Source organism: Artibeus jamaicensis, unplaced genomic scaffold (assembly GCF_021234435.1).
Source record: "Artibeus jamaicensis isolate MK-2021 breed Jamaican fruit bat unplaced genomic scaffold, CSHL_Jam_final contig_3182, whole genome shotgun sequence".
In the NCBI taxonomy this organism is placed as follows: Eukaryota; Metazoa; Chordata; class Mammalia; order Chiroptera; family Phyllostomidae; genus Artibeus; species Artibeus jamaicensis.
Window position 1 is genome coordinate 1649382 of NW_026521742.1, and position 22235 is coordinate 1671616.

At 47.3% G+C, this 22235-nt stretch overlaps 1 protein-coding gene across 2 annotated transcripts in view; it reads right to left on the reverse strand.

Moving 5' to 3' along the window:
• The window catches only part of GALNT17 (polypeptide N-acetylgalactosaminyltransferase 17), a 435103-nt gene extending 415981 nt beyond the window's left edge, over window positions 1-19122 (reverse strand). The window contains exon 1 of one of the 2 annotated variants that reach the window (XM_037135575.2): window positions 17366-19120. In XM_037135575.2, the coding sequence (XP_036991470.1) occupies window positions 17366-17603 (238 nt within the window). In that variant the 5' untranslated portion in view covers window positions 17604-19120. Of the gene's footprint in view, window positions 1-17365 lie in introns of both variants that reach the window. The other variant, XM_037135576.2, reaches the window with a different exon arrangement.
• Window positions 19123-22235: the final 3113 nt, after the last annotated feature.

Genomic DNA, 22235 nt, shown 5'->3' on the forward strand with positions numbered 1-22235 from the left:
CTCGAGCAATGGAGTTGACATAACTAAAATAAATGGAAAAGACTGAATTAGAATGTCAACTCCCAAGTATAATTCCTAATTATAATACCCATGTATATTTTCAGTTATATGCTAAAAATGTGACTTAATTTTAAAATAAAGGCAGAAAAATATATGTGAATATTTTTTCAAACATTGAATAATAGAAAACTTTACAAGATTAAATTCTCTATGAAAATACCCCATCCAAAAAATTAACAACATTAGAATGTAAGCAATGAGTTTGGAAAGCGTATTTGTAATAAATGTTGAAGACAAAGATAATTTCTTCACTACATAAAAAAGTACATGCAAACGAACAATTGAGTTAATCAACAAAAAACTCTGTTTTTAATAGCTGAATCAGAACTTTAAATTTAAATGAGAACTAAAAATGCAAATGCAAATAAATAATATTTGGAAAAATATTCATTCTTACTACCAATCAAGAAAATGCAAGCTAAAATAGGAAAATGTGATTATTTATCAAATTAGCAAAATGTTATAAATTGTGATATCTATTCATTGTGAAAGAGGATAAGGCAACAGAAGGATTTGCATGCCTTGCTAGTGAAATTATAACTGAATACAAACCTAATGGAAACCAGTTTGGCAAAACATATCAAAAGCCTTTAGAAAGCCCATACTTTTGGCCTAATAATTATACATGAGGCTGTTTCTATCTAATACTAGATATAAAGTTTTACATATAAAGGTATTCATCACACCATTATTTAGAATAAATATTTGTGCCCTGCCTGGTATGGCTCAGTGAATTCAGTGCCAGCCTGCAAACCAAAGTGTCACAGGTTGAATCCCTAGTCAGGGCACATGCCTGAGTTGCAGGCCAGGTCTTCAGTTGGGGGCACATGAGAGGCAACCACACGTTGATGTTTCTCTCTCTCCCTTCCCCTCTCTAAAAATAAATGAATAAAACCTTTAAAAATATTTTAAAAGAACAAATATTTGAAAGCAATCTACATCTTTGCCTATAGTGAAGTGAGAAATTGACTTATGGTCAAACCATTGCAAAAAAACCATACAACAACTAAATTTAATGTCTATAAGGAGTTTAGTAAATAGGGAAATATTTATATTAAAAGAAAACATAAAATACAAACATTTATATGGGAGTGTGATGTTAAAGATGCAAAAATGTTTACAGGGGAAAAAAGCAAAGCACTGCTATTTTAATGCTGCAAAATGATAACCATTTTGTTTTTTAATTTCTACTTTCCCTGTTTTCCCAATGTATCACAATGAACATGCTAATTTAATACAATGAATACTCTCTTAGCTGATGCACAGACTGGCTGGCTGTTCCCATCACCTCTGACAGAGTGAAGACAGATGCCGGGCACGCTGGCAGCGTGGCTGGAAGCCCCCCTCCTGTCTCATCTACCTGCTTCTGCTCTCGGCAGTTGGGTTGCATACCTGCCAACAGTCCTTTTTTTTTCTTTTTCATGCCAGCTGTGCTTGTTACTATAATTACGTAATTCTATTAAATTACATAAATTGATGACATTGTGAGCGAGAAAAAAAAGAGGATTACTGTTGCAGTAAAAACCAAGTTGAATGCTTTAGAATGACTCCACACAAAAAAAAGGCTAGAAAAAGGAAAATATGCAACTAGGTGTGGGCAAGACAACCACATCAAATTTACAATAATTTATAGAATAGAGATTTCTGCATACCGCATCACAAAGTTGCCTTCTTAAAATCAAGGGTATCGTGCAGCACAGGCTGAAAAAGAGCAGATCTTGGAAGCAGAAACAATTTCAGAGTCAATCCCTGTAAGACGGAGCCACACACAGAAAAGGCAGCAGGGGAAACAGTATGGAGGAGACGGGAATTACCAGGGGTGGGCCACGGGTAGCCACTGAGTGTTAGAAGAAGAATGGGGCACTGGCTTGTAAAACCAGCAGATTCGTACGATGATGAACTGATTTAGGAAACACCTGAAGAGAAGCCAGTTTTACATTAAAAGGTAAAAACTGTACTCATGGTGCACAGAACAAAATATATTCACCCAGAGCTAGCTTACCAAACAAAAGACAGCCCAGATGGCAGGAGATGAAGGCGTGGTGTAGGCAGAATGGGAGGTACTGTAAGCCCCAGAGGGGCACCAGCAGCCTTGGCCACAACAACTGCAGTAACACCCCTTGATCAAGAAGGTAGATCTCATGCCATGTTCTTACCACAATAAGAAATAGAAGACGATCGAGTTTTGAAGGTACATTTTAAAATCTTGAAATTAAAGAGGCAAACACCGGTAATAAAGTTAATGGAGTGTAGGACAGGAAAGGGAGTAGAGGGGATGGGAGAGGTGAGGAGAGACTGGGAGGGGAGGGGAAAGGAGCAGAGGGGTGGGTTTACAAGAAGCCAGGCAGGTATCAGACATCCCACATGAATAAACTCATGTAATTTCCCAACAGCTCTATGAAATCAGTAATATTTTTACAGATGAAGATATTGAGCCCTGGCTGGTGTGGCTCAGTGGACTGAGTGCTGGCCTGCAAACCAAAGGGTCGCTGATTCAGTTCCCACTCAGGGCACATGCCTGGGTTGTGGGCCAAGTTCCCAGTGGGGGGTCATGTGGGATATTCCTCTCCCTCTCCTTCTCCCTCTCTTCCCCATCTTTAAAGATAAATATGTAAAATATTTTTTTTTAAAAAGACATTGAAAGTAAAGGTGATATCCACCCTCCAAGAAGTGGTTCAGAGGCATAAGGGCTTGAAAGCTTCTGCCTGGAGGAAAGGACTAAGAAGTACTTCAAAGCACAGATGTCAGTCATCCCAGTGGCTCCCAGCTGCTCACCAAAACCACACACTGAGCTTTTGCAAAGTAAGGATTTCCAAGTCAAGTCCCACCCTGTATCTGCAAAATGTGAACCTCCAGGATGAAATCTGGGAACTGGTACTCAGACAGACATGAGAACCACTGGTCTATTGCATCCCATGGTCTTCAGTAAGTATAAAAGCTGTAGGCTGTACGTGTACCCAACTTAACACAAATAAAAATGTTCTCACTCTGAGAAAAGTGAGATGTTGATTTGTTCTTTCTGTTATAAAACCATAATTCAGACAAGCCTCTTACTTCACACCCTACTTAACTGGAATAAAAATCTGCAGTATTTGTTTAAACTTCCGAAGAATAAGGTGCTCTGTAGTTTTGTAGTATATTCTTTGTAGAAGCACCAGCTTCTCCAGGTTCTATAAAAAGTAAGCAATTATTTGTCTCCTGTAGAAATGGGCTCTGTCAAGTGTGCCTTTGTCTCTGCTGAGACCTGAAACACTGCCTTGTCCAAAACTTTGGTTCGAGGGTCACGAGACTGCACAGAATGTTGTGTGTTAGCTAAGCTAAGTGATGCCTTTATGGGAGGGAGCCATCGCAGTCCAGCCACACTTCTTTCTCCCACCTAAACAGAGCAGCAGTGCACAGGGGTCCAGACAAAGTCATAAACTCAGCTAAAAGATGCCTTATGGTTGGCCAACCTAACGCCCTCTGCCATAGTTACGCTGTTATCCACATCCTATCAGTGGCATATAAATCCAAAACTGAGAAACAATATTCACTACTCACTCTTACATCCTTAAAAAGTCTTCAGCACAGTGCCGGGTACTTCAGGCAAGTACACAATAAGTCTTAGCTATTGTTATATTTATTACTAGTAGCACTGTTACCATCATCATTATCATTAGGAATTCCCTATTTCTTATGGTTAAGAGAATAAAAAAAACTCTTCATGAAATATAAGCATACAGGCCTAGTGATCCAGTTATTTATTGCTATATAACAAACCACCCCAAAAGTTAGTGGCTTGAAAGAACAACTACATTTCTTTTTCTAAAAGATGTTATGTATTTGTTTTTTAGAGAAGGAAAGGGAGGGAGAAAGAGAGGGAGAGAAATATCATTGTGTGGTTGCCTCTTGAATGCCCCCATACTGGGGACCTGGCCCAAAACCCAGGCATGTGCCCTGACTGGGAATCAAACCAGTGACCCTTTGGTTTGCAGGCTGGCACACAATCCACTGAGCCACACCAGCCAGGGCACGGCTATATTTCTTTTGCTCATGAATCTGCAGTTTGGGCAGGGCTTGGGGCTGGGGACTGCTCCACTTGGCACCAGCTGAGGAGGCTTGGGGCAGTAGGGGGGTGGGTGGAGTAGACTGAAGCTCGATTACTCACATGTCTGGAACCTGCACTGAGAAGACAAAAACAGTTGGGAGCTGGAATGACTGAGACTTCTTGGACACGTCTGTCTATATATTTAGCTAGAGAGCTAGCTCTAGCTCTAGTGCGCGCTCTCTCTCTCTCTCTCTCTCTACCTGGTCTCTCCCAGCATGGTAGCCTCAGGGTTGCCTGACTTCTGACTTGGTGGCTCAAAGCTTCAAAGATTCACATCCCCAGAGATGCCATTGCCCTTTATGGTCCAGCTTTGGAAGTCGGTCCACATCATTTTTATTGAATTTTATGCACTGGAAGCAAGTCATTGAGGCCAGCCCATAATAATCAATGGGAGAGGAATTAAACTCTACATCCTGCTGTGAATACTGTCAAAGAATTTGCAGATGTGTTTTTAAACCACCACGCCTAGGAAAATCATTTCTCATTCCTTTAGATTGAGCTTTTTATTGCTGCCAAAGTATGCAAATCTAACCGGTCTTGGCCAGCCATTGTTCACAGGAAAAGACAATCTCTGAATCATTGACTCTACCTATCTGATGCATAAAATTACAGAAGTTGAACACATTTCAGATCTTGTCTAATTTTCATCAAGGAGAAAACTGAGTCCTGGGGAAGCTAAAGGGTTTTGTTTCAAGGAACAGTAATGATTCTGCCTAGCATTGCTATGGTATCAACAAAATTATTTATCAGCATTCTCCTATATTTACTGGCACTCTTCAAAGTACTCTTCAAATAGTATCTTGCACAGTCTTTATCATAGTTATAAGAGTAGCACCCATCTTTCAGATGGGTAAATGAGAGCTTAACAATGTCATGTGAGTTGCCCAAAATCCAAGCTTTGGCTTGGCTTTGTTAAGTAGCCAGAGGAAGTCTGAGATTCCCTTTGTCTAACTTGAAAGTCTGTGCTCAGTCTATTGCATGGCATCCCCCAGAGATCAGCTGGTTAGGGAAGTCTCGCTGGTTAGGGGATCAGGGCTGCAACCTCTGGCTCTTGTCTGGAATTTACTGCTACAGAACTTTCTCTACTGAAAATTAGGCTTTCAACCAAACCATCCCTGAGAGGTACCCATGAACTTACACTCTAATGAAAATGCACACAGTTAACACTAGATCCTTTCTTGTGGAGAAGAGGAAGGACAGATCTGGATTCCCAGGGGCCTGAGGTTTTCAAATCCCTAAAAAGGGAGCTGGAGCACCCACCAAGTAGTGATGCTGGAGGGGCTACAAGCCCTTCACTGGCTGCAGTGGGAGCAAGCCAAGATCTGAGTGAGGAGGATGAGGAGGAAGAAATGAGAGCAGCCTACTCCTCCCCAAGTGTCTGTCTATGAGTAAAGGCTACTGGAGAGCAGTAACAGACAAGAGTTTAATTCAAACCACCCATTAGTAACTACTGTTTAGCTTTTGTTTTCACCAGAACTGCTTTGTGCAAGTAAACACTGGCCAAGAGTTCTTATATCATCATGATTGTTCACCTTCAGCTAATGAAGGAGGAAAAAAGCTCTTGAAAAGATATTTCATGAGATTTGTGTGTTTTAATATTGTTCTCAGCCCCTTTCTTCAAATCTCCTGGAATCAGTTCAACAACTGGAAGATGGGTAGGCAGGAAGGAAGACTGAAGTGCATTTTAGAACAACTTGGCAAATTAGCAAAGTTTTTAGCATCATTAAGAGCTCTTAAATATTCTTCCCCAAACTACATTTTTATCTTGTGAATGCATTTCAGTAATGACTCTAAAGGAAACTGTGCAAGTTTGGCACAAACATAAATGTTTGCATGATTTAAAATTCAGTGGTAGCAAAGATCATGATGTTCTTTAAATTGCTAATTCTTAAACTAACCTTTTTGGTTTGTCTCATCTTGAAAAAATGCCAGTTCCTATCAGCAGAGGCTGTAGTAAAGACAATGCATATATTATTTAGTTGTTTATAATTGCAAACAACTTAGCTGTATTTCAATACTTAACCCTCAGCTCCAACACAGAGCATAAGTAGGGTATGATTATAATCATTCCATCACTCTGTAAATAGAACAATAGAATATTGCAATGCAAGACTATTTTCTTAAAGCCAGCAGCAGAGCAGATAGAGAAGCTGGTCTAGAATGAGGAACTTTCAATCTAATGCCATTACCCCACATCACTTACTGTGTAGCCTAATCAGTATCTGCTGATCATATTAATCAAGGACAAAAACCTACAGTAGATAGACTGGAAATGTCACTTAGGACACAAGTGTTCTAACCCTGCCTAACTGAATTAGGATAACTAATACCAGCTGCTGTAACAGATAAGCTCCAAAATCTCAATAGTTTAGCATGAGAGTTCAATGCACAGAGACATCAAGGCAGAGCTAAGGAGGGCAGTGCTCTGCTCCATGCAGTCATTCTGGGAATGATGATCATTTTGTATGCCACCCAGAGGTGGACCCCAAGGCCACCATAGAAAGGTAAAGAGAGAAGGCATGGAAGACCCCACGGGAGTTTATGTGATCTAGGCCTGACAGTGGCAAACACCATTTCCACCCATCCTTCAATGCCCAGAAGTCTGTCATGTCATATGGACACACCTAAGTATGGGAGACACTAAAGATTACCCCTGTGCGAAAGAGGAAAAGTCCACAGTGAACACAGCATTGCCTCTGCCATCCCAGCTAGAGACAAGGGTAGTTCTTTGCTGCCTGATGTCAACCTCACTAATTCAGACCCTGATCTGATATCAATGATACCATAAAAAAGCTTTGTCCCCTATATTCAAGGAAGTTCAAACTAAAGTTCAACCCCAGATCAGAGGCGGTGAACTGGAATGAGAAGAAGGGTGCACCAGAGCCAAAGGGCTTCCCTTCTGGACACAAAGGAAACACACTAGCCATCTGCATTAGCTCTATGTTGACACACAAGCTCTAAAGCTGCCTATACACACCTTTAGGGCCTGGACCCTCAGCTGGATGGCATGGTTGTTATGCAAGGCATGGTACCCATTAAAAAAATGACCATCACAAGACTATACTCGATCATACCCAATTAAAGCTACCAAGATACCAATATAATGCATATCTGATTGGAGGGAGGGCACAGGACGGAAGCCAGAGACAAAGCCAGCCTGAAGCCTGCTGAGAGTTGCCCAAATGAAGAAGAAATTAACAATGTGCACTTGTCAGCATTCTTATTGTGCTCATTTCCTTGCAAATATAAGCAAAGCCTTTTAATTAACTTAATATCAATTTCACTTTTCTCATATTTTGTTTTAATTATGGGCTAGATTTAAAGCTCACACAGCATAAATTACAGCCCTAAAATGAACAGCTTTATGACTTTACACACTAGTAACGGCTAAACCTGAGGGAAGTGAGGTTCCCTGCCACCATCCTGTCACAGCGCACCCCTCTCCAATCCCTGCACCAGCCCGTGCTGGTCAAGACTGAGTTCCTCACCCAGGAGTCAGCGAGTGCCAGCTTCACAAAGGAAGACCCAGAGAGGCAGCTGGTGGGTGTCTGTTCTGGGTCAGTATTAGTCTATAGATAGCAATGCTATCAGCTAGAAATGCTAGGGAGCTCTCATCTGCAGCCCTACTACTTGCTGCAGTCCACACAGACATTTCTCAGATTGCAGCTATGTTGAGGCCAGACCAGCCCTTGGGGTTCTTATTATGATTGCAAGAAGCACCTCAGCAACAACCAGCAGGAAACTTTAATCTATGAGATGTCTTCAAGTCAAATCCAAGTTAACCAGAATTCCCAAGGAATTGAGTATTCTAGTTAATTCAGTTTCTAGTAGCAGAGTCCTGCTTCATTTTATAATTCATTAAAAATGTACTGGGGATATAGAGAAGATGTGGATTCCCAATGCAAATACTATTTCTTCTCCCCTCTGTGGCCTCCACTATATTTACTCTCTCTGGAAATCAACTATTTTCTTGAAGGCTGGTCAGGGACACTTCTGCAGATTTTCTTTTCTAATTAAACAACAGGAGGAGATGTGGCCAGTGGTACAGTACTTTCTACCCTGTATAAAGATGCAATGACTGGAACTACAGCAGCCATCTTGCAACCATGAAGAACAGATCACAAGAAAAGACGTTATAATGTCATCATAATGACCTCATGATTCTGAACCTATCCTATCATTACTTCTGGGCTTGTTAAGTGAGAACAAGTTCCCACTGATGAATTAATTCTTCAATGACCTAGAGAGGGATTATTTTAAATGAATAAAACTTACTGTCCTGCAAAGTATTGAGTCTGACCATGTCACCAATTCATTATAATGCAAGACAGAGATAAACAAGCACTAAAAGAAGACCCATGCAAAGCAGAATCTAAAGTCCAGAAGAAGGAACAATTAATTCAGACACAGTGACCAGGGAATGTTTCAGGATAAAAAGGGCTTCTGAATCTGGTCCTTGGAGAATGTATGAGATTTTAATAAGATGGGTGGATGGGTATTATTTATAATCTGATAGCTAAAGGACCCTAAAGTCTTGTAGCTCTCATTTTTACATCTGTAAGCTTTGGTCCCTAAAAAAAGAGTAGGACGGGAACCCTGGTCTCCTGACCATTAGTTCAATACTATTTCTACCAGGGAGAGACAGCACCTAACAAGCCACGGGTAGCCATAATACACCGCTCAGTAAACGCTAATCACACAATTAGCCATTGTAGCTGAGTCTGAGGTAGAGGGAGGCCCTTGTAGAACCCGGCTCCCTATTAACTGTCAGCACACTCGGATGTTGGTGTCTGGATGCGGCCGCCTGTAATTACGGCAGCGGTTTATTACTCATGCATGGCAAGGCTGAGGATCTGCAATGACAGGAACATTATTAAAAGCAAAAACTTCTCTATCAGTAGGTAAGCCGATTGTCATCCACATGTTAGAACAGTCTAAAGACCTGTGAGGAGCAATAATGAAGGCAGAGGAAGGTCTTTCAACCAAATGAATCCTATATTTTTTTAAGTATTTCAGGCAACAGAAAAGGAGGGAGAAAGGGAGGGAACAAAGGAAGGAAGAAAGGAGGGAGGGAGGCTCTCCTGCTGGGGTAGCCGAACAATTTATCTGCTTTTTTGTGGTTCCTCTTTCTCATGGTCAAAGGCTACCCCATGGGAAGTTGGCTCCCCTGAATTTCTTGGTTTCATCTTCTGGTCCCTCAGCAACTGCTGAGGAGTCAGCTCCTGCCCTGCAACAGGCCCAGCATTGCAGCTGAATCCAGAAGGGGCAGGAGGACTCAGGTGCCTGGCAATAGCCTCAGAAGGCAGACCCATGTGGTGGTTGCAGCAGCCAGAGCTGGGACAAAGCTTGGTTTGGAGCAGATAGTTCCTCTGCTCTCCTCACCAGGGCCTCCCACAGACTCCCTCCAGCCCATCTACTTCCTCTTTGGCTTGGGAAGGCCGGAGAATAGAAAGTGAGGCCTATCACCAGGTGCTAGACAAACAGGCCCAGCTAAGCCTGCAGAACATGCATCCTCAAGGCACCAACCCCTGCCATGAGGGAGCCTTCTTCTGGAATGAGCTGATTAGGGAGTCACTGGGGGGACAGAGCAGAGGACACAGAGGTGAGAACCCTGGAGAAGCTGATAAGGGAACTCCTGGCTGAACATGGAAGGATGGAGACAAAGGGCATGGCTGGGGGATGGGGTGCCCCCATGAAGTTGGGGTGGTGGCAAGCTGGAGGGGAGCACTCAGGTCAGAGCTCTTGAAGGCTGATTCAGATTTTCCAAAGGGAGCAGTTCCAGGTGCTAACTCTTAGCTTGGGATATGGTCCAGGAGGGGGCCTCTGAAATGAGGTGTACCTGGGATCACTGAAGGTCAGAAGGCTGGTTGAGTCCTGAACCAGAGTCTCATCTGGGCCAGTGACTCCAGCACTTTACACCCAACTCCTGAGTTCTAACCCACTGTCCCACCTGTCCGAGCATAAGCTGAACCCCAACATCAGGTCTCCAGGTGCTCTCACTACCTGCCTCCTCTGGTCCATGTGTCGAAACTGTCGTATTCTCCTGTTCAAGTACAATACTCAATGGTTAAGCACCTACTGTGTACAAGTTCAAGCCTCACCATTTCCATTTCATAATCATTCTAATATTCTTCTGGGATCTAGTGTATGCTACAAACCTATCTTTCCAACCAGAGCACAAATGTCTAGTTGGGCGTAATGTCTGTACCTCTCTGTAATCTGGGCCTATGCCCAGCAGTGTGGACATGCTCACTAACAGGTGTGAAGGATCAACATGCTCTGTAATGAGACTTGACAGGTACAGGCTGCCATGGCCTCTTAGGCCTCAAAAGTGATGACTGAAAGGCCTCACCATTATAAGTAAGTGGGGTGCATGGGGAGGTGGTTAGAAAGGAAAAGGAAACAGAGTTGGCCTCAAACATACATGAAAAGAAGGATCTCAAGTTAATTCAGAGTCCAAGCAAGTCAAAGAAGAAGGACCTCCTCTCACTCCTCTTGAGTCCTCTATGTCAGAGAACAATGACCACCCTCTGCCACCACGCAGGGCTAGCTGCCCAGTCACTCATTCCAGAAAGATTTGCTAAGCACCTACTATGAGCCAGTACAGTTCTCAGCATCAGGGATATGACAAGGAGCAGGTATGCAAGGTTCCTACCTTTAAGCAGTTGGCATTCTCCCAGCTGCCATGCATTGGGCCCCATAGCTCATGCAAGACACTTTGAATCCTGATTCACCCCAAGTTAGAACAACCCTGCTGCACAGTTGAGAGGTGAAGTGATCTACCCAAGGTCACACAGGTAATAAACAATACAACAAAAACCAAACCCAGTGTGCCTGACCCCTAACAACCTTTCTTCTAAAATTATATTCTTAAAGAGTGGGAGGCTGTCTAATCTTAGGTCCTCTCTCCACTTGATGTGGGCCTCACTGTGCCCACATTCCTTCTTCCCCTTGTTGTTAGGTCTAATTACTGAGCCTTCTTCCTGTCCACAAAGGACACTCCTGATTCAGCAAAACCAAAGGTCGAGGGGGTTTGGATTGCCTCCTAGAGAAGGATACTGGCGGCCTTTCCTGGGTACTGATGGGCTGGGCTCAGAGGGTGCCTGCAGCACACACCCAGGCCAGTACAGATGTTCCTGCATCAGAGGACTGTCCAGAAACTGCCTTCCCCATCCCTTCAGGAGGAACTGCTGCCTCCAAGTGCTGTCAGTCTGTCAGTGGTACATAAAGTGAGCCTCCCTCCAGTGCCCAGGCCCTGGCTTCCATGACTGAGCCTTTCTCACACCTGGGCCCCACGGAGCCCTGCTGAAATCCTGCAGGCAAGAGAAGAAGACCCACACTGCCCTGGTTCCTCTGATGCTCATTGCAGTGATGGATTTTCATACCAACATTGGCCCTCTGCTTCTCCCTCTTACCTCCTTCCCACAGGAAATGCTGGCACCACCGTGCCCTGCAGCCCATAGGAGCACATCTATATCCCAGCAGGAAAGAGGAAACAGCTGTGGGCCAGTCCGGCATCCATGAAGAGATGCCTTCAAACATCATCCCTCTTTTTCTGATCCCACCCTGGAGGCCTATACAGCAAATCTCTACCTCTGACCCTCTGCGACAACTCACTTTTCCTGTCTGGTGGGTTTGGCTTCTGTGTCAGGCTGGGTGGGCTGCCCTTGGGTTATTTAGGGACGTTTTGCTTTTCTGTGGCTCAGACTCTAGACTTGTCTACCTATGTAGCTTGGAGGCAGGCCTAGGATAGGTAATTTTGACTTTTCTCCATTCCCACAAAGACTTTCAATTTCTTCAAGGAACCCTGCTTCCATTCAATATCCTTCTGAAATCTAAATTTGTAACCTAACCTGAATTGATTGCACTTCCACTTATGACAGAGCTGCCCTGGGCATGGTGAACAAAGCAGTGAGTGATGTGTGCCTTTTCCATTCATTGCACGGGGGCTCTGATGGGGGACAGGATTGACAGCCAGAGCTCAGGGCTTGCGTGGGGCAAGTGGAACATCACACGCCTCCATTGCCTGCCCCTAAACCTCTCCGGAGGGTGCTGGACTGGGGGAAAAGTACCCTGGAATTCAGAAAACTTGGCTCTGCCCTTCACTGGCTGTGTCATCTAAGCTAAGTCACTTTGGATCCATTTCTCACCTTTCTCAGCTCTAAAATGACAGAAACAAATAAAATTCTCAGAAGGTGATAGAAAGCCAAAAGTCATGGATACAGTTGCATGGGAATTCTAACAAGAAACCCGCCTGTCCCGAGGTCCATTTTCCTAATGCTGGTGCCAAACCACCATGTCACCATTTTCAAAAATAGTTTAACACATTATTATTTTCTTTTGTGTGACTTTATTCAGATTTTCCTAATTCTTTACAATAAATACAAATTAGTTTTATTCTACAGAAAAAGAAACAAAACATATTCATGTTATAAAATTACATCTTCAAAGAAGACATACTGGACTGTGCTGGTCCCTCATCTGGATGACTGCTTCACCTCCAAGCTCCTCACAGGGATCGGATGCCCTTCAGTCAAGCAGATGAAGGACGAGAGCAGCCTCAAGGTGGTACAGGCAAGATGAGGCAGGCAAGATGGTGTTGGCAAGATGTGCAGACACAATAATGCGGGCAAGATGGCTTCCTCACACTCGGTCTCCCCGGCTAAGGCTTTCCAGCTTCTTCCCCTGACCACATTCACCCAACCCAACTCAGCCTTTATGGTGTCGAGGTTATTTCTCCTGTGGCTGCCAATTACCTCCTAAAACTAGCTCCCATCCAATCAATCAACCAATAAACCTTAGATGACCACATTATGGGCCAGGTGCTGTGGCAGACGCTGATCACCTTAATGGAGGACAGAAACCTACAATAGATAGTCTGGACTGTCACTTAAGAAAACAAGTGTTCTAACCATGCCTAGTGGAACTAGTCAGGGTAATTAACACCAGCTGCTATAACAGATAAACTCCAAAATCCCAATGGTTTAACAGATGCTCCAGTGCACAGAAACATTGAGACAGAGCTAGGGAAGGTAGTGCACTGTTCCACGCGGTCACTCAGTGACCAAGGATCATTTTGTATGCTGCCAAGAGGAGGACTCCAAGGCTACCACAGAAAGGTAGACAGAAGGCATGGAGGACCCCACAGGAGTTTATGTGGGCCAGGCCTGACCATGGCAGGATAGAGGTGGTATTAGAAAGTCCCAAATATGGTGCAAAAAGTCACTGACAACAAAGCCTCAGGGAACTCAGAGCAGGAAGAGCTCAGATCATGCGGCCTGGCACAACTTCCCCACGCCCAGCCTATGACTTTCGGCCAAGCTTTAAAGGATGAATGTGAAAAGGGGCCAGGAGAGCAAACCAGGGGAGCTAGAACTTGTCAAAGCCTGGGGCTAAAATGTGGAGACTACAGTCTGGAGGCAGATGAGAGGTATTTCAGCAAGTCGATCAGTCTGGCTCGAGGAGGCAGAGGACACTGGGCCAGGGTGGGCACTTGGGAGAGGTGGACTGGAGCGGACTGTGGCAGGCCCTGCCTGCCTCCAAGTCTGACCATGATTCCTCAGGAAACAGAGAGCCCCTGGAAGGTTTGGGGGCCTTAGAAGGTGGTGCTTTCCACTCAGATGGCTGGAGCCAGCATGCTCAGTGGAAGAGAGGGGTGAGAGACCAGAGGCAGGGTGCTGGGTTAAAGGACACCGCCACAAAGGCCGGGGCCAGCAGTGGGGCCTCACGGAAAGAGTGGAAGAGCAGATAGGAGAGGGAATCTGGAGAGAAAACACTAATTCATTTCCATGTGCTCTCTCCACCGTCTCCAGCATCTTCACTGTCACTTTAAAATGTCATTCTCAGCCTGTATTTAAGAAAAACAAAAACAATAACAACTACAACCCATTTTTCAAAAGGCAGGATTCAGGACCTTGGAACTGGGAGTCTTAGCAGAGAGGCCAGTCTTAAGGAAGCCTGGGTCATCGGAAGCCCCCTAGTCCAGGGGCCCCTCTCTGGACCTTCAAGGAAAACAGCAGGAGGGTGACCGTGCTCACAGCCAGGGAGGTGGAACCCTCCAGGAGTCCCTGCTGCTGGGGCTTCATGGGAGTCCACAGGAAAGGTGTGAGAAAGATGAGCAACCTTTAAAACTCCAGCTCCCACTTTGCACCCAAGGGCTGGACCCAGGTGGCCCTGTTCCTGCTGTATGCCCAGTGCCTGGCTCTTGCAGATCCTCCAAAATCCTGAAGAATAAAGAATGCAGAGGTCAAGGTGTCCCTCTCCTCCTTCAGTAGTAAAGGATGGAACAGGCTGCAGGGCAAATGGACATGGCAATGCAGGTCCCATCGCAGAGGCACTGGGAGACCTCTTCTCCCATCGCCACCCTCCCACTGCAGCAGGCGGCCCCTGCAGGCCTAGCACACGCACCGGTGGGACTCCGGTACTGGAAACAAGCAAAGGCAAAGGAGGCCGTGCAGGGAGGGGGTGAGGGCTGTGGGGAGCAGTGGCTCCTCTCCATTTCACAACTCCCTGCTCTCTTTCTCCAGGTATCATGTCACTACAAATTACACTCTATAGCCAAGAAGACAACACCTACCTAGCTGCAGCTGAATTTCTGGCTTGCCCAGGAAAAGCTCTCAACCTAGCCTTCTTCCAAGTCTTCCTCAGAGGCTGCAAGTCAAGAAAACTTTGTCTTCTCTCCCCACTCATAGCCCCTGACCCCACCAGTCCCAAGTGCTGGTCACTCAAACTAACTCTGGGAATCATTTGCATGATGGAAGCCAGAGCCCCCAGCCCATTATCAGTAGCAAGCTTTTGGCTTCTCAGAAATCCCCACCCCCACCAGCTGGTGTTGGCAGGCACATGGATTTTTTTCCTTTGCTTGGTGTAGGCAGTAGAGTAGATGGCAGTGGAACATGGGCCAGGCCACAAGCTTGTCGGAGGTACAAAGTCTTGGGCCCTCGCCCCAGATCTACGGAGTCAGAGACTCTGGTGGCGAGGCCCAGAAATCTGTCTTAACAGGCCCTCCATGTGACTTTGAGGCACATGGGTCCAGACTTGCTGGTACAGCAGCTAAGAGCCTCAATTCCAGAACCAGACTGTCCAAGTTCAAGTGCCAGTTCTTCAACTCCCTGGCTGTGCTGCTGACTATTAACCATTTTCCTGGCAGGTGGGCAGAATAACAGCATCCATCTCCCAGGGTGCTGCAAAGACTAAATGAGTCCGTGCATGTCTGCAGCATTTGGGCGATACCATCTGGAATTCCATTTTCCTATGTGGGATACTAGGGATGCATGCCTATATTATATTTCGTTTCTTAATTGAAACCAATACTAACTTGACATGTGTCCCCGAGTACAGCCTGACAGTGAAGGAGCTCAGGCTGTCCTGCACTCTGTTTTGGTGTCCTATGGGTACGCCTGTGGGCATCCCCAGGTATCTGTGTAGAATAATAAGGACTGCCCAGTAAGCTTCTAATTCCTCCAGAAATTAACTGTGCATCTTGTTTCATTCTGTGCCTCGATTTTTTGACACTCAGGAGAGGAGCCAGCTCTCTCATGACCCCAAAAGCAGGTTACATCGATGGCCAGGCCACATTGTCTGTGAGGGGTTGGTGAGACCATAGGTTCCCACTGCTGTTACAAGTTCAAGGCACCCCCTGGATATTTGCTGACTGACATGGAGAAGACCAAAAGGTCCTTTCAGAGGATGCCCAGAGGTCTGACCACGTCCCACCCAGAAGGACCCAGAAGGCATCATTGGAGAGCAGAAAAAGAAGAGTGTGGTGTCATCCTTCCCCCACCACAGGCCTCGTCTGCAGGGAAGATGGCTGAGTTGCATCTTGCTAATGTAGAATCTTCTTGTCCTCAAATGTAATGCTCCTTAGAATTAGGAGGAAACAGTAGATAGAAGTTGTCAAGAATATAGGCTCTGGGGTAAACCAGAGAACCGGTTCTGACTCCAGACTCGACTGCTTTCTAGCTGCAGGACACCAGGCAAGTCAACCTCTCCCAGCCTCCTTTTCTCATATTGGATACAGGGATGGGATGGAGCCTCCTTGGATTGATGGGAACACTCCTTGAGATAATGCACCAATAGCACATCTGCACAGAGTCTGACACAGGGCACGAAACCCACCAACTATTGTTAGCTTCATGATTACCTGTGATTCTGGAACCACCATGAGAACATGTGTTAGAAACTCAGAAAGGAAGGAAGCAGCCTTGATCTGACTTACACACCAGCTGTGCACACCCTGGAGCACTGCCAGTAGGGAGTGCTCAATCTGACCTTGGGGACGGCAAGTGTACAGTGACCTGTAAGTCCCTGCACCTAGTGTGCTCAGATGTGACCAGAGCACACTAAGTCTCCCTCTGTTCCTAAACACTGAGGAGAACATTTTAGCTGGGACAGACTCTGACAGCTGTCATTACAGTAAGTCCTCACCTCACACCGTGGAGAGGTTCTGTGACTTTAAGAAGACTGGTAGAAGGAAACAAATTTTACCACAGGCTACATGGTGTATAAGCAAGAGTTAAGTTGCTACAGCATCTCATCAATGTTTTAAGGAAATGAGGTTGGAGGAATCCACGTTATTGGAGGACCTGCTGTAAGTGGGTGGCACGACCTGCTTTACAACACTGTAAAAACCTGCTTCCCCAACCCACTGAGAACTTTAACAACACCCTCAGGCAGCTCTCCGGCAGAGAAGCCAGGTGTGTTTTTAAGAGCAGCCTCCACCTAAGCTGCGGGATGGAGGAGGAGTCCTCATTATTAGCTGTGCAGCCGCCTCATCCAACTCACTATCAAAGTGCATTAGCTCCAAACCTGAGGCCTTGACTCTGCAAACATTTAACCCTATCAATGTTCCTCCCAGTCAGACTCCACCAAACACTAAGCTGTAAGAGCTATTTCCTCTAAGTCAGTCTGCGCCTCCAGTCCCATTTGGCTCAACGACTGGTTTCTGTACTTGGGATGGAGTCACCCGGTAAGCATTCCTGCACGCGCCTGCACACGGGGACCGGGAGCCAGTTCCACTGGCATGTTTCCACAGTAAAAGCAAACTTATAGATAAATTCTTCCTAGCAGGCGGGCCAGTAGCCCCTGCGTCCTGGCCAAGACAGGACAGAGAGGGCAATGGGAAACCCGCAGGAACCAGGAGATGCCCGCTCTCCTGAGGCGCGCGCAAGGCCCCAGGGGTTTGCTGAGCCCCGTGGGCACACTGGCTGGCGTCCTTACCATTCAGTTGCCGGTAGACGATGTCCTCCAGCAGCGACAAGCGCTTCAGGACTGCATCCTGGATGGGGCTGGCGCTGTGCGCGCTGAGGTTGGTCGCCTCCGCGCGCGGCCGAATCTCGTGGAAGGCGTCTCCGCTGCGCACTGCGATGGGCCGGCACTTGGCCAGAAAGAGCACGAAGCCGGCCACCGCTATCAAGTTCAACACCAACAGCACTTTGACTCTTCTCAGTGAAGCCATCAAACACGCCCGGCCGGCCCTCACTGCGGACCCGCGCCCTTTCGGGCTCCGGCGAGGCGCGGGGCAGCCGGGGCCGTGCGAGCCTCACACTCCGGACGACCGGCGAGAATTCCAGTCTCTCCCGACCCTGCAGCGCGATGCTCTGGCAGTGGAGACGGTTGAGAGAACAAGGCGCTCAAGGGGAGAACAAAATCGCTCGCTCTCGTGGAAGCCCTGGGTCCGTAGAAGTGTCCCCAGAGATGCCTGCTTACTCCACGGCGCGCGGCCCCTTCCAGGTGCCTCGCCTTCTCCGTGAAGGGCCCGGGGCACCGGGGCCTCTCTTCCGCGCCAGCAAGTGGTTCCTTGCTGGACCTCAGGCCGCCAGGAGTGGGGCGGCGGGAACAGCGGACCTCTGGGGCCAGGGGGCGGGCAGACGGGGCTGCCCCGGCGCCGGGGTGAGAGAGGCGCGCAGGTGCCCTGCTCAGGGTTTGTCGCCCACACGCAAGGAATAAACCACCCTAGTCCGCAGGCGGCCGTCGCGAAGAGGGACCCGTGGTCTTCAGCCTAGGACCCACTCCCCAGGGCGGGCTCCTTTGTTCCGCTCACCAGCGCGCCCCATCACTCCGGGCAGAGGGAAGGAAAGCCCGCGCCCGGCATCCGCATCCTCGCGTCTCCGCAGTCACGCTCAAGTCTCAGTTACTCTCAAAGTGGGGACAACAGTAGGGGGTGGGCGACGGGGCAGAGCGCGACGTCCTTTCCGCCCCTCTCGCCCGGGGACACCCGACCCCGCTTCAAACTAACCAGCGCACACTGAGCTGCGGGCTCCGGGACGCGTTCCAAGTCCTAACACCACGCCGTGAGTCTTCGGGGCCTGCCGGTCACACCGGCCTCTCTACGGGCTGGCGCGTCTGGAGGCTGGCCGGAAGGAGGAGTCCGACCTTAAAAGTCACAGCAGTTCTCTACCCCCTCCGAAAACGTCGCGGGGAGCACGGCGGGAGGGACTCGCGCCGCGCACCCTCCGCTCGCCGGAATGGGCAGCACCGCTCGTCCCGCGCCCCTAGGAACCAAACGACGAGCCTCCTAATTGTCGGACGCAGTGATATCGCTGCTGCGGCACCGAGAGCCCACACGCACCCGCACTGGAGAGTCGGGCAAGGGGGGGCGAGGTGAAGGGGGGACGCGCAGGTGGCGGCGGGGCGCGGCCCGAGGGGACTGGCTCCAGCGCTAGCTCCTCTGCTGCCACCGCCGCCGCCCCTGGCCACCCACTCCCCGAGAGCCTATCGGCCGCCGCCCGCAGGCTGCCGAGCGCACAGCTCCCCGGCTTGCCGGCTCCTGCGCGCGCACACGGAAAGGGTGGGGGCGCCCAGGGAGTCGGCACCGCGTGGGATGGGGGCAGTCAAGTCATGTTGGCTGCTGCGGGCGTTGGAGGGACCCTTCGGTTCTCAGCACCGCCCAAACGGGCAGGTCGGTTCCATCCCGGGTGACGATGAAGACATCCCTTTCTGTGTGCTCGCAGCTCCGTTTTGCGTGGCCAGGAATGGCTAGAGGGAAAATCTGGCCTGGAGACTTGGATTCTGTTACTTTGGGAGCCAGGCCAGGCGTTAGTGGGCTGGGTGGGTTCCCACTGTGTGAAAATTCTAACCATCAGAATCACAGTTTCTGTGTCCACCCACACCTCTAGGCGCATTTCATTATAAGAAGCATACCTGGGGTCCTGGATTTCCAAAATCTCTTTCTTTTCCTAAAACCAGGAGTTGTCAAATAATGGAATTCAAAGCTCCTGGTTGATCCATTTAATTCCTTGGGCCTCAAAATGAAATACAACTGCCAAGGAATAAAGATCAGGCAATGAACCTGAAGGTTTCCAACTGCATCGTTTTGATCTCACTAAAGTTTTTATTTTTTGTTTTGGTGTGTTGCTTATTTATTATTTTAAATGTTGATTTTTAACGTAGAAAAGTGCATGGAAACACATAACAAGCATTGTATTTCATCCCTGGGAACCCTAGACCTAGGTTTGATATCATTTTTATGGTTTTTACTATGAATAATGTACCAGGAAGTGAATACAAACCAGTTAAATGAAAAAGCCACACTGGAAGCAGAAGGAACAGTTTTTAACCAGGGTGTTGGACACAAAATGTGTTGAGCAGAAAGAAACCTGAGTTACTGAGCAGTTACCACATGGCAGGCACTGGGCAAGCATGGTGCCCGCAGCATCTCACTGAATACCCAGGTGAGTCAGGTGTTGGTATAGTCGCACTACAGATGGAACCCGGCACAGTCTATGGTGATGGGGGCAGGGCCTGCAAAGATCATTTCTGAGCATTCACTGGGCCACAGGACTGAAACTGGAGAGGTTGATGCAGTGGGCTACACAGTCCCCAGTAGTAAGTGGCTCTCCACAGGTAGGTGTGGCTCCCAGGCACGTGCCAATTTGGGAGTAGGAGACAGGAAGCAAAGTGGAGGAAATAGCCTCGAGTAATGAGGTTTCCAGACAAGACTCACTTCAGAGAGCTTTCTTTTCTCCCTCTAAAGTCAAAGAGGTGCCTTACCTAAATTAACTGATTATCTTATCATGAATCTTAGAGGCTTCTCACCTTCTTCTTTCATCCTGGACAGCTTCTTCGCTCCTCTGACACTCCAGACACTCGGTCACACCCCACAGCCTGTCCTCACACAGAAGTGCCCCACTCCTGCAGTCCCCACCCTGTGACCACCACTCCTTAGCTTTCTCCTCTCCTTTTCTCAATTCCAGTCTCTCTCCTGCAGCAGCCACCAGTCTTCCCTCCCTCTCAGGTATCTAAGCCCTTTTATGCCCCCCAAGTTCTTTATCTACCTTCCCTGTTAACTCCGGAGTTCTGGGTAAGCATCAATGTCAAACACATTCCCAGTAGTGGCCACAATTCACACACACACACTCATATACATGGCCTCCCACTGCACCAGCCTGGCAATCCCCATCTCCAAATCTATCTGACCACCTTTTTCTCGCACCCATGCACTCAGGCAACAGAGTGTACCAAGGGAAAACTGCATCAAAGGAAATCTTGGGAACATTACCAAGAGGCGGTGTCTAACTTGAGCTGCATCTTCAATTCTTCTCAAAAATGCTGTTCCTTGTCTCTAACCAGCTCCTTCCCACAAAGGTGCCCAGAGTAGTCTTCAGAAGTTCACAAACACCCTCAACCAGAAACAAACAAAAAAAATTGCGTGTGGATCATATGGTCATTTTTCTACGGAAAAGATCCATAACTTTCATCAGATTCCCACTGTGGGCAGTGACACCAAAAATTTAAGAACCTGCCTGATATATGTTAGGTATGCGAGAACATAATGAGCTAAATATTTCTTGTGTGTCAGCTGCTTATGAAATCAGTGGTGAAAAAGCACAAAGGGTTGGGGGAGCTCTCTGGTAGCTTGCATGCCTTGATAGAAGACAGAAAACTCTAGGCTAAGGCCAATGGGTTTGTATAAATGATAAATAAAGAGTGAACTGATATGAAGGAACTGAATTGAACAGGTTCAGCCCATCGAGTAAATTCTCAAGCCCTAAAGGAGCACACCTAGCCACTTCAATGACGAACACAGAGATTAAAGGATCTGTGTACAGAGCTATCAATTGCCCTGTACCCAGAGGCTCCCAGAAGGACGAGCAACCTCCCTCCAGCAATTACCACCATCGGTCTGCACACGATTAGCCTCAACCCAGCTAGTACAACCAGCAAGACTACCCCTCAGTGACTGCATGGCCTGCCCACCAGGAGATCTGAGTCCTCATCCACCTCTGTTACCAGGGAGCCTGATTTTAAAATAAGAAATTTAACCTGCATGGCTCCAAAAATCTTTCCTGATTATAAAAGTCAGTTAAACATTTTTAAAAGAGGTTTATTGGTATGTTTGTATAGCAAATTGAAAGGAAGGAGACTGATGTATGTCTGTCTATAGGTCACCAAGAATTTTTATTCCAAATACATTTTCCACTCACACCATGGTTCTTATGACAGGTAGCGCTGATTTGACTCTCACCCTGGCTTGCCCGTTAAAAATCTCTCGCATCTCAGCCTAGTCCATCACAGGACTTACAAACACTTGTAGGCTCATCAGGGAAAGCCAGGGAGCTTGTCCCTGTAGAGGTTTGCCAGCCCGCTTGCTCTGCCAGAAGCACAAAGGCGGGGCCTTCACTCTCATAAACCCCTGAGCCTTGGAACAGATACCGGAGGTTTGGGGTTTGTTTTAAAAAATATGAGCCACACCCCTTCAAGAACCCTCAGTGGTGTGGGGAAAGCTAAGAGAGGGGTAAGTAGGTGGGAGAGGCCAAGCGGTGCCGGGTGTGCCAGCATGTGCGCTGTGTGCTGCAGTAGTGGCGGCCAAAGTGGGTGTGGCCTTGTGCAGTGGGTGTGGCTACCAAAGTGGCTGCGCAAGGCCACGCCCTGGGGCGGAGGCCACACACTGGGTGGGTGATGTACATTCTATTTACTTATGCAAAATAAGAAAGAACTCAAAATTCATTGATATCTAATACATGAAATGACAGTCACGCATGTATATAATTTCTAAAACCAAATCTATAATGAGTAGGCACGTTTCACATCTTTTTCAAGGTGGGTCCATCACGAAAATGCACTAGAAACTTATTGGCAAGTTAGGGCA